At 59.3% G+C, this 12802-nt stretch overlaps 1 protein-coding gene across 1 annotated transcript; it reads left to right on the top strand.

Annotated features, from left to right (window-relative positions):
• The first annotated feature begins 376 nt into the window (after positions 1-376).
• LOC147086400 (uncharacterized) lies at positions 377-12755 on the top strand. Its single transcript, XM_085978243.1, has 3 exons — positions 377-482; positions 1381-3347; positions 12712-12755. Exons 2-3 carry the CDS (start codon positions 1685-1687, stop codon positions 12753-12755), a joined length of 1707 nt encoding a protein of 568 aa, XP_085834369.1. The 5' UTR covers positions 377-482; positions 1381-1684.
• The last annotated feature ends 47 nt before the right edge of the window (positions 12756-12802 follow it).

The raw sequence follows: 12802 nt of genomic DNA, 5'->3' as shown, positions 1-12802 counted from the left end.
GAAATGCATCCAGTTAATGCTTGGTGTACGCAGAGAGAGAAGGTATCGGGTTCCACACAAGCTTTAAACTGCCTTTCTCTCTCTGAGTTTGCTGAGCTGCCTCTCCCCAGTATGCCGATTCCCAGCACTCGCAGTTGCTCTCTCTCATTTTTCTGTGTCGATAGATGGCAAGGTGGTTTTTTGACAGAACGGCTTCAATAACACAGGCCCTGCCTGCCAAGAGCCAATGGCATAGCAGGCTGGGCCGTGCGTCAGCTGATGCCTCGAGGGGCGGGGTGTTGGGAGAGACAGAGGGAGGGAGGGCTCGGCATTATCCAGGGCAAGGAGGCTTCGGTCATTGAGAGAGAAAGAGACGAGCGGACCAGATGCTGCAGGGAGGTGCAGGGTGGGTGGGGGAGCGAAGGGAGCTCTCGATCTCTGTGTACACCCCCATATCACAGCTGGCAAAGTGCAGCAACCGAGAGAAGGACAGACACCGGCCGGTAAGCACCGTTATCTCACCACCAGCCCCCCGATAAGCACCATTTCCCGCCCCCTAACCATCCCCCACCTCCTCCGGCACCTGAGAGATCCCAGTGCCACAGCCTCATTACAGCCAACAGATGCCCGACTGCAATCAAACGTAATTAAAAGACTGCGGGGCCGGTTCAGGAGGTGGGGTCGGGCTCAGGGTGTGTCTCTCGGGGAGCGACGTCATCCTGTTGTACGGATGCACAGCGCTCTCTCGGTGTTGTAGACACACCGTGCGCTGGCGGTTCGATGCAGAGGGCACGTAACCTCAGACATCAGGTCAGAGAGAACCAAACCCTCCGATACTCGTTGGCGGGGCGGGGCTGTGCAGGGAACTCGCACTGGGGTGGGTCCCGGGGGGGAGGCGATGCTCGCTTGGGGGGGTTTCTTGCTGGGGGAGAGGGGGGCGACACTCGCTGGGGGAGTTTTCTCGCTGGGGGAGAGGGGGCGACACTCGCTGGGGGGGTTTCTCGCTGGGGGAGAGGGGCGACACTCGCTGGGGGGGGCGGTTCTCGCTGGGGGAGAGGGGGCGACACTCGCTGGGGGGGTTTCTCGCTGGGGGAGAGGGGGCAACACTCGCTGCGGGGGGGGGGGCGACACTCGCCGGGGGGATTTCTCGCTGGGGGAGAGGGGGCAACACTCGCTGGTTGTCGGCAGGATTATTTCCGACACTTCTGCGGAGGGGCTCGCGTTCAGGCTCAGCCGCGCCCCCTGCTGCGTACACGGAGCCGCTCGCTCGCGGAGAATGGCCCGCTCGGAAACAGGGTCCGCGCCATCGGAGTGGGGGGTGGGTGGGAGGTAACGTTGCAGCAGTGGGATAGAGCTGTTGAACTGATCCCTGCTTCTCTCTCTCTTGTCCCCACACTGCAGTGTCTTCAGTAAACAGAGGAGAGGGAAAGGTCTGTGGCCTGGCACGGTGCCAGGGAGATTGATCAGCGTCTGCGCACTGAGAGAGGCCTCCCGCTCGCACCCCGGCCGACTACACACCCCAGCAGCAGGTGGACGGGGCGGGGGAGCTGGTGGCGGAGGGACGACGGCGAGCTGACAGCGAGACACGAGCATCCGACCCCAAGACGACAGCGTCCCTTCGCAAGGCTTCCTCCGCCTCCCCGCCCCGCCACCAGCCCAGGGAGCGAGCGTGGATGGGGCAAGAGGTCCCCCGGGGCGAGACGCCATGATCTCCAGCAGCATGTACCCCTGCGTCATACAGGAATTCAACCAGCTGGAGGACGCCTGCCGCTCCGGCCGGGTGTTTGCGGTCAAGGAATGCGCCCTCAACAACCTCAACGCCCTCCGCCTGCGGGGCTCCTCCCTCGGGCGCTACGCAGGCGGCCTCCTCGCGGCCCCTGCCCCCGACGGCCGCGCCCAGCTTTCCCGGGGCGCCGCGACAGTGGGTACCTGGGAGCCGACGGTGACTGGCGGGGGAGGACCGGGCTCCGCCTGCCCCGACTGCCTGGTCAAGGTCGCTGACCGCTCGCCCGAAGTGGACGCCAACTGCAACAACCCCGAGGAGCGCTGCCATTCGTGCCGGCACTCGGCCGTGCCCAGCGGGCGGGACAGTCAGGAGGCCCCTCCAGACACCCGCTCGCTCTCACCAACCTCCTCCCCCTCCCCCTCCCCTTCCCCCTCCTCGTCCGCGCTCAGCAGCTGCTCGGACCTTGGCTCCGACGCCAGTCCCAATGCTGTTAGCCGGGACAGGTTGGCTGTCTCCGACCCTGCCGGCGAACCCCAGACGTCGGACATCAGCAGCTGCCATTCGCCCAGCTCCAGCCCCTCGCCCGAGCCGGCCAAGGACGGATCAAGCGGCCCGCACTCGCTGTCCGGCAGCCCCGGCTCCGGTCGGAGGCCGGCGGGCGCGGTGGAACCAGGACCGGCGCCTGGACCCCGTTCGGACGTCAACCAGAACCTCAGTCCCGCCCCCCAGGTCAGGTGTCGGGGTTCGACCGGACCACGTGACCCCGGATCGAGCGGCAAAACCCCCGCCGCCGCGTCCAACCGCCCTCCCAACACCGACAGGCCCGTGGCTTCACCGTGCGAGGGATTCGTCGGCAAGCCGCCTCTTCTCCAGTCCCAGCCGCTAAGCCCGCCCTCGGGTCAGCTCGGTCCGGCACAGTCCGGCGAGGCGGTCAGCGAGGGTCCCGGGCGGGCGCGGGTCTCGCTCTCCCCATTCGACGAGGCTACCGGGCCGTCCCCGAGAGCGCCGGGCGCGCCAATCATGGCGTTCGAGGAGGCTCCCCTCCGCCAGGCTGCCAAAGCTCCGCCCCGGAACATCACCTCCTTCCACCAGCTGGCGCAGAAGAGAAGGCAGAGCGCGGCCGCCAAAGTCAAAGAGGACAAGAGCAACTGGCTGATGGCCTTCTCCCCTGACACCGAGCTGCCACCGCGTCCGAGCGCCTCGGCCCAGGAGCGGGCGGGCGCTGCCCCTGAATCCCCGGGCACGGGGGCCACCCGGAACCGGCAGAGGGAGGTGACCACCTTCAGGGAGCTGCGCTACCGGAGCCACGTGGGCAGGTGGGGCCCGCCGCACCGCACCCAGCCCAGGTCGGAGGCTGGAGGTCAGGGGCCGAGGCCAGCTGGGGTCAAGGAGGAGGAGGAGGTGGTGGACGGAGGGCGGTCAGCAGACCCAGGAGCCAGACGCGGGGAACCGTCGGTGGAAGCGATCGGAGGGCGGAGAGTCGCGGACCAGCCCCGGGGCTCGGGGGCCACGCAACACGCAGGAGACCACCCGTCGGCGGAGGGCCGCGGAGAAAGCCGAACGGAGGAGTCCGCCGGCGCGGACGGAGGGAGCGGCCGAGCGCGCGGCACGGCTGACGGGCGAGACAAGTCCATCAAGGAAGGTAAGAGAGCGCGCGGAATCTTCCCACTCCTGCCGTCCCCGTTCCCAGGGAATGGGTGGGAAACACGACCAGCAACACACAGCACCTCACCATAGCGAGTTACTCTTGAGAGGCAGGGACTGTTCATCCCAATGCTGCTTGTGGGAGGGTTGTGTGTGGCTACATAACACTGCGGTAGCACAGTGGTGATGTCACTGGGCTAGTACTCCAGAGGCCTGGACTAATGATCCAGGGACATGAGTTTAAATCCCACCATGGTAGCTAGGGAATTTAAATTCAGTTAATTAACTAAAAGCTAGAATTGGTAATTGTGACTGGTGTAAGAAAACTTGGTTTTGAGTATAAAACAAGGCTTTAATCAATGTTTCACAACCATGAGTTTCTAGTTACATCACTAGTTCCCGGTTACAAAAACGTCCTGGGCAAGCTGGGCCCACGCCCGAGTATTTATACTTTCCCTGGACAGCGCCACCAGCTGGCCGCCGTGTTATCTCATGAGTCATTTCTACATGAATGACCGTGACCATAAAAATACAGGATTGTCGTAAAAACCCATCAGGAAATCTACTGTCCTTACCCGGTCTGGCCGATATGTGACTCCAGACCCACAGCGATGTGGTTGACTCTTAACTGCCCTCTGAAATGGCCCAGCGAGACACTCAGTATCAAACCGCCAGTAAAACCTTCACCGCACAGACTACAGCGGTTCAATAAGGCGGTTCACCACCACCTTCTTAAGGGCAATTAGGGATGGGCAATAAATGCTGGCTTTGCCAGCAACGCCCACATCCCGTGAATTAATTTTTTTTTTTTAATGTCTGTTTGAGGAATGAATATTGGCCCAGGGCACCCGTGCGATCTTTAGCATCCACCAGAACCAGGCAGCCGGGACACCTGAAAGATGGAACCTCCGACAGTGCGGCGCTCCCGCAGTACCGCCCCTCCGACAGTGCGGCGCTCCCGCAGTACCGCCCCTCCGACAGTGCGGCGCTCCCGCAGTACCGCCCCTCCGACAGTGCGGTGCTCCCTCAGTACCGCCCCTCCGACAGTGCGGTGCTCCCTCAGTACTGCCCCTCCGACAGTGCGGCGCTCCCTCAGTACCGCCCCTCCGACAGTGCGGCGCTCCCTCAGTACCGCCCCTCCGACAGTGCGGCACTCCCTCAGTACCGCCGCTCCGACAGTATAGCGCTCTCTCAGTACCGCCCCTCCGACAGTGCGGTGCTCCCTCAGTACCGCCCCTCCGACAGTGCGGTGCTCCCTCAGTACTGCCCCTCCGACAGTGCGGCGCTCCCTCAGTACTGCCCCTCCGACAGCGCGGCACTCCCTCAGTACTGCCCCTCCGACAGTGCGGCGCTCCCTCAGTACCGCCCCTCCGACAGTGCGGCGCTCCCTCAGTACCGCCCCTCCGACAGTGCGGCACTCCCTCAGTACCGCCGCTCCGACAGTATAGCGCTCTCTCAGTACCGCCCCTCCGACAGTGCGGTGCTCCCTCAGTACCGCCCCTCCGACAGTGCGGCGCTCCCTCAGTACCGCCCCTCCGACAGTGCGGCGCTCCCTCAGTACTGCCCCTCCGACAGTGCGGCGCTCCCTCAGTACTGCCCCTCCGACAGTGCGGCGCCCCCTCAGTACCGCCCCTCCGACAGTGCGGTGCTCCCTCAGTACTGCCCCTCCGACAGTGCGGCGCTCCCTCAGTACTGCCCCTCCGACAGCGCGGCACTCCCTCAGTACTGCCCCTCCGACAGTGCGGCGCTCCCTCAGTACCGCCCCTCCGACAGTGCGGCGCTCCCTCAGTACCGCCCCTCCGACAGTGCGGCACTCCCTCAGTACCGCCGCTCCGACAGTATAGCGCTCTCTCAGTACCGCCCCTCCGACAGTGCGGTGCTCCCTCAGTACCGCCCCTCCGACAGTGCGGCGCTCCCTCAGTACCACCCCTCCGACAGTGCGGCGCTCCCTCAGTACTGCCCCTCCGACAGTGCGGCGCTCCCTCAGTACCGCCCCTCCGACAGTGCGGCGCTCCCTCAGTACCGCCCCTCCGACAGTGCGGCACTCCCTCAGTACCGCCGCTCCGACAGTATAGCGCTCTCTCAGTACCGCCCCTCCGACAGTGCGGTGCTCCCTCAGTACCGCCCCTCCGACAGTGCGGCGCTCCCTCAGTACCGCCCCTCCGACAGTGCGGCGCTCCCTCAGTACTGCCCCTCCGACAGTGCGGCGCTCCCTCAGTACTGCCCCTCCGACAGTGCGGCGCCCCCTCAGTACCGCCCCTCCGACAGTGCGGTGCTCCCTCAGTACTGCCCCTCCGACAGTGCGGCGCTCCCTCAGTACTGCCCCTCCGACAGCGCGGCACTCCCTCAGTACTGCCCCTCCGACAGTGCGGCGCTCCCTCAGTACCGCCCCTCCGACAGTGCGGCGCTCCCTCAGTACCGCCCCTCCGACAGTGCGGCACTCCCTCAGTACCGCCGCTCCGACAGTATAGCGCTCTCTCAGTACCGCCCCTCCGACAGTGCGGTGCTCCCTCAGTACCGCCCCTCCGACAGTGCGGCGCTCCCTCAGTACCGCCCCTCCGACAGTGCGGCGCTCCCTCAGTACTGCCCCTCCGACAGTGCGGCGCTCCCTCAGTACTGCCCCTCCGACAGTGCGGCGCCCCCTCAGTACCGCCCCTCCGACAGTGCGGCGCTCCCTCAGTACTGCCCCTCCGACAGTGCGGCGCTCCCTCAGTACTGCCCCTCCGACAGTGCGGTGCTCCCTCAGTACCGCCCCTCCGACAGTGCGGCGCTCCCTCAGTACTGCCCCTCCGACAGTGCGGCACACCCTCAGTACCGCCCCTCCGACAGTGCGGCGCTCCCTCAGTACCGCCCCTCCGACAGTGCGGCGCTCCCTCAGTACCGCCCCTCCGACAGTGTGGCACTCCCTCAGTACCGCCCCTCCGACAGTGCGGCGCTCCCTCAGTACCGCCCCTCCGACAGTGCGGCGCTCCCTCAGTACCGCCCCTCCGACAGTGCGGCGCCCCCTCAGTACCGCCCCTCCGACAGTGCGGCGCTCCCTCAGTACCGCCCCTCCGACAGTGCGGCGCTCCCTCAGTACCGCCCCTCCGACAGTGCGGCGCTCCCTCAGTACCGCCCCTCCGACAGTGCGGCGCTCCCTCAGTACCGCCCCTCCGACAGTGCGGCGCTCCCTCAGTACCGCCCCTCCGACAGTGCGGCGCCCCCTCAGTACCGCCCCTCCGACAGTGCGGCGCTCCCTCAGTACCGCCCCTCCGACAGTGCGGCGCTCCCTCAGTACCGCCCCTCCGACAGTGCGGCGCCCCCTCAGTACTGGCAGTGGGAGTGTCGGCCTGGATTAAATTTGTGCTCAAGTCTCTGGAGTGGGACTCGAACCCACGACCTTCTGACTCCGAGGGGAGCGTGCCAGCCACTGAGCTAGGATGGTGCATTTTAAATGACAGTAATCATTGGGAGAGATGTTAAACGAGCTGGCGACTCACTATGAACCGTTTTACACTAGATCTACCGCACTGCCTATAACATTCTCTCCCTATAACAACAACAACTTGTATTTCTATAGCGCCTTTAATGTAGTAAAACATCCCAAGGCAATTCACAGGAGCATTAATCAGACAAAAATATACTCCGAGCCACAAAAGGAGATATTCGGACAGGTGACCTAAAGCTGGGTCAAAGAGGTCAGTTTTATGGAGCGTCTTAAAGGAGGAGAGAGAGGCGGGGAGGTTTAGGGAGGGAATTCCAGAGCTCGGGGCCCCAGGCGGCTGAAGGCCCGGCCGCCAGTGGGGACCTGCAGAGATGGGGTGGGAGTGGGTGAGCAGAGAAATGAATCGGGTGGTCGAAATAATTCTGACCTCTAACAATGGGCGCGCCCCATTCCTTGTCGCCATGGCAGGCCTGTTTGTGTAGTAAGAGCTGCTGTGATTGGTCCCCCTGTGCGTTGGCACGGGGGGGGGGGGGGCGGATTCTGTCGCCGTGACTCCATCTCAGTTTGCAGGGATGATCTCGCAGTGAGTTGGGGTCCCCCCCTGGTTTATCGGTTGTTCACAGGTTCGCCTCTGCCAACTGAAATTCACGGTCTGGTCACTGCTTCCGTTCAAAATCTGCCTTGCATCTGACCCGGTGAGTTGCTGGAGACGGGGGTGGGGTGGGGGGTTAGCTGCGGGTGCGGAGAGTGCCCTGCTTGGCTCGGCCACTCTGTGGTCCTGAGGCAAAAAAGGGATCAGGAAGATCCCAGGCTCCGTCCCTGCTCAGGGCGCCTGCTCAACTGAGCGGCCTGCGGATGGCGCTGTCCAGGGAGAGTATAAATACTCGGGCACGGGCCCAGCTTGCACAGGACATTCTTAACAGGAACTAGTGAAGGACACAACTCGACCTCCATGCTGTAAAACAGTTGATTAAAGCTTTGTTTAACGCTTAGACCAAGTGCCTAGTAGTTTTCTTCAACCCGCAGCTTAGAAAGAGGCCGTCGCGGCCTTGTACCTGTGTGCTGGCTCCGCGCCTGAGCAAGCGAACCCTAATCCCAGTTCCCCGCCCTATCCCAATATCCCATAACGTTCTTCTTCAAGTGGTCCCTAAAGCTCTGTGGTAATGGATCCCATCTCCGAGTAATCTTCTCCTGGCCCTCCCCACCGCCCCCCCGCAACCTTAACTGCTTCCGTCACGAGCCCTGAGGTTCTGCCCCCCCCCCTCGTTCACTAACCAGACACGGAAAGGGTTAAATTCCGAGGACAGACTGGGCTCGTGTTTCCCTCGAGTACAGAAGATTAAGGGGTGATCTGGTGTGTGAGTTCCTTCACTCAGAGGGTGGTGAATCTTTTGAATTCTCTACCCCAGAGGGCTGTGGAGGCTCAGTCATTGGGTATATTCCAAACAGAAGTCGATAGATTTCTGACTAGTAAAGGCATCAAGGGATATGGCGATAGGGCCGGTGAATGGAGTTGAGGTTGATGATCAGCCATGATCTTATTGATTGGCGGAGCAGGCTCGAATGGCCGACTCCTGCTCCTAATTCTAATGTTCCTTCGGTAAGGAGACCAGAACTGTACACAATACTCCAGGTGTGGTCTCACCAGGGTCCTATATAATTGCAATTTTGGTCTCCTTACCTAAGGAAGGATATACTTGCCATAGAGGGAGTGCAACGAAGGTTCACGAGGTTGATTCCCGGGATGGCGGGACTGTCGTATGAGAAGAGATTGAGTAAACTAGGCCTGTATTCTCTTGAATTCAGAAGAATGAGAGGGGGATCTCATTGAAGCATACAAAATTATTAGAGGGCTTGCTAGGGTGGATACTGGGAGAATGTTTCCCTTGGCTGGGGAGTCTAGAACCAGGGGCCACAGCCTCAGGATAAAGGGTCGGCCATTCAGGACTGAGAGGAGGAGGAATTTCTTCACTCAGAGGGCGGTGAATCTTTGGAATTCTCTACCCAGAGGGCTGTGGAGGCTCAGTCATTGGGTATATTCAAAACAGAAGTCGATAGATTTCTGACTAGTAAAGGCATCAAGGGATATGGCGATAGGGCCGGTGAATGGAGTTGAGGTCGATGATCAGCCATGATCTCATTGAATGGCGGAGCAGGCTCGAGGGGCCGAATGGCCGACTCCTGCTCCTAATTCTTATGTTCTAATGTTGTTATCTGATCGAGGTGTTTAAGATGATTAAAGGGTAGATCGAGAGAGAGAAACTATTTCCTCTGGTGGGGGGAGTCCAGAACAAGGGGGGCGTCACCTTAAAATTAGAGCCAGGCCGTTCAGGGGGTAATAAAAACAGAAAATGCCGGAGATACTCAGCAGGTCAGGGCAGCATCTGTGAAGAGAGAAACAGAGTTAACGTTTCAGGTCGATGACCTTTCGTCAGAACTGGAAAAAAAGCAGGAAATGGGACAGATTTTTAAGCAAGTGTTGGGGCTGGGAAAAGGGGGAGGGGATGAAAGAACGAAAGGGAAGGTCTGTGATAGGATAGAAAGCAGGAGAGATTAAGAGACACTGCGACATTCAAGGCAAAAGGAAAGGTTCAGGGATGATGTCAGGAAGCACTTCTTCACACAAAGGGTGGTGGAAATCTGGAACTCGCTCCCTCAAAAAGCTGTCGAGGCCGGGGGTCAATTGAAAATGTCAAAACTGAGATCGATAGATTTTTGGCTGGGCCAAGGGGATTGAGGGTTACAGAACCAAGGCGGGCGGATGGCGCTAAGATACAGGATCAGCCCCGATCTAATTAAATGGAACAGGCCCGAGGGGCTGAACGGCCTTCTCCTGTTCCTGTGTTCTCGTTGGCTGTGAAGCACTTTGGTCGCCTTATCTGAGGAAGGATGTTCTTGCCATGGAGGGAGTGCAGCGAAGATTCACCAGGCTGATACCTGGGATGGCAGGAATGACGTATGAGGAGAGATTGGGTCGATTGGGCTTGTACTCGCTGGAGTTTAGAAGAATGAGAGGGGATCTCATTGAAACTTATAAAATTCTAACAGGACTAGACAGACTAGATGCAGGAAGGATGTTCCCGATGGCCGGGGAGTCCAGAACCAGGGGTCACAGTCTAAGGATAAGGGGTAAGCCATTTAGGACAGAGATGAGGAGGAATTTCTTCACCCAGAGAGTGGTGAACCTGTGGAATTCTCCACCACAGAAGGCAGTTGAGGCCAATTCATTAAATATATTCAAGAAGGAGTTGGATGTATTTCTTAAGGCTAAAGGGATCAAGGGATATGGGGAGAAAGCAGGGACAGGGTACTGAATTTGGATGATCAGCCATGATCTCATTGAATGGCGGAGCAGGCTCGAGGGGCCGAATGGCCTACTCCTGCTCCTATCTTCTATGGGACTGGAGAAATGCGAGTTCTTTCTGATGGACGATTAAGCAGTGGAAGGGTTAATAGCAGAGTGCAGTTATAGAGAGACTGTGTGTGTGTGTCGTAAGAGCAATGAGCTTTACTTTCACTTTGGACCTGCCTTGAGGCTGGGGCCGACCCAGCTTGTTGCTGCTGAACCTGGACATGCAGCGAGAGGGGATAAGAGAGTGCTGAGCCGCTGGTGCCGGCGAGGGGGGCGGTGGGCTCGGACAGTGGGGTCCGTGGGTCATTCTCCTGAAAACAGCTGGGCCCCCCCCCACCCCCGGGGCGAGAGACTGAGGCCTGTGCTCTCCTTACATCTCCTGTGGCTCCGCGCCTCGAGGTAAGCAGGCGAGCTACAGCCGCAGACCAGCCCGGGGGGCAGAGGGTTGCAGAGATTTACCAACACGGCCCCGGTTGGCGGGGGGGGAGGGGAGCGAGGTGCTTCAGTGCCGCGGAGAGGCCGGAGGCGCTGGGGTTGTTCTCCTTCGAGCAGAGAAGGTTTGGGGCGGAGGGGGGGGAGATTTGACAGAGGCGTTCAAAATCGGGAAGGGGGTTTAGTAAATAAGGGGAAACTGTTTCCCTATCTCCGTAACCTTCTCCAGCCCCACAACCCTCCCCGATCTCTGCGCTCCTCCAATTCAGGCCTCTTGCACACCCCCGATTGCCTTCAGCCGCCTGGGCCCCAAGCTCTGGAATTCCTCCCTAAACCTCTCCGCCTCTCTCTCCTCCTTTAAGACGCTCCTTAAAACCGACCTCTCTGACCCAGCTTTTGGTTACCTGTCCTAATATCTCCTCGTGAGGCTCGGTGTCGAATTTTGTCTGATTTACGCTCCCCGTGCAGCGCTTCGGGAGGTTAAAGGCGCCGGATAATCGCGGGGTTGCTGTTGCCGATACTGTACCAAGTATTAAAATGCCGCTCCTGCAGGCTTGAAATTCAAACGCGGCAAACCTGTTTCGCCAGTGAGAGATACAAGCACATACGGCGAGGTGGGCTGCAGTTTGGAGAACCACCCCCCCTGCCCCCTACCCTGTCGTGCCTTCTTTGGGGGGGTCGGAGTTGAGGGGTGGGGGGTTGGCAGGGGAAGTGGACCCCGAGTGTTCGTGCACACGTCCCAGCGACTGGTCACTGAGCGGCTTTAGTGTGGGAGCACATCCGCCAAAGTGGCGACGGCCCCATGGAAACAGCGAGTGCCCGTTGCAAATCAGGGGAAAAGTTAACTAGAATTAGCCAATGATTGAAAGGCAGCCGCAGGTGACGGACTGCAGAAAGTGACGGGGGGGGGTGGGGGGTTCAGTGTAATTACTCATTACATAGAAACATAGAAGATAGGAGCAGGAGTAGGCCATTCAGCCCCTCGAGCCTGCTCCGCCATTCAATGAGATCATGGCTGATCATCCAAACTCAGTACCCTGTCCCTGCCTTCTCCCCATATCCCTTGATCCCTTTAGCCTTAAGAAATATATCCAACTCCTTCTTGAATATATTTAATGAATTGGCCTCAACTGCCTTCTGTGGTAGAGAATTCCACAGGTTCACCACTCTCTGGGTGAAGAAATTCCTCCTCATCTCTGTCCTAAATGGCTTACCCCTTATCTTTAGACTGTGACCCCTGGTTCTGGACTCCCCGCCATCGGGAACATCCTTCCTGCATCTAGTCTGTCCAGTCCTGTTAGAATTTTATAAGTTTCAATGAGATCCCCTCTCATTCTTCTAAACTCCAGCGAGTATAAGCCCAATCGACCCAATCTCTCCTCATACGTCATTCCTGCCATCCCAGGTATCAGTCTGGTGAATCTTCGCTGCACTCCCTCCATGGCAAGAACATCTTTCCTCAGATAAGGCGACCAAAACTGCACACAATACTCAAGGTGTGGTCTCACCAAGGCCCTGTACAACTACAGCAAGACATCCTTGTTCCTGTACTCGAACCCTCTCGCTACGAAGGCCAACATACCATTTGCCTTCTTAACCGCCTGCTGCACCTGCATGCTTACCTTCAGCGACTGGTGCACAAGGACACCCAGGTCTCGTTGCACTTCCCCTTCTCCCAATCTATTGCCATTCAGATAATAATCTGCCTTCCTGTTTTTGCCACCAAAGTGGATAACCTCGCATTTATCCACATTACACTGCATCTGCCCAATCACCCAACCTGTCCAAATCATACTGGAGTTTCTCGGCATCCTCCTCACAGCACACACGCCCACCCAGCTTTGTGTCGTCTGCAAACTTGGAGATATTACATCTAGTTCCCTCGTCTAGATCATTAATATATATTGTGAATAGCTGAGGTCCAAGGACCGATCCCTGCGGTACCCCACTAGTCACTGCCTGCCACTCGGAAAAAGAGCCGTTTATTCCAACTCTTTGCTTCCTGTCTGCCAACCAGTTCTCTATCCAAGTCAGTACCTTGCCCCCAATCCCATGCGCTTTAAAGAGGCCTCTTTAATGAGGCTGGGTGCCCTGGGTTTAACTGCTGCGGCCTCTTGCTATGTGATATAAATATCTGACTGCTATATTTGGCAGCTCACGGTCAGGCAGCTGGAGCCGATTCTCGCCCTGCAAGGTAACGCCGGTTCCTACCTGTATTTAACCTGATTACTCGGGGTGAGAGCAT

This window comes from Somniosus microcephalus, unplaced genomic scaffold, assembly GCF_052327205.1.
Source record: "Somniosus microcephalus isolate GS21.2 unplaced genomic scaffold, FLI_Smic_1.0 unresolved_chr7, whole genome shotgun sequence".
NCBI lineage: Eukaryota > Metazoa > Chordata > Chondrichthyes > Squaliformes > Somniosidae > Somniosus > Somniosus microcephalus.
This window is presented reverse-complemented; position numbering and strand designations above follow the sequence as displayed.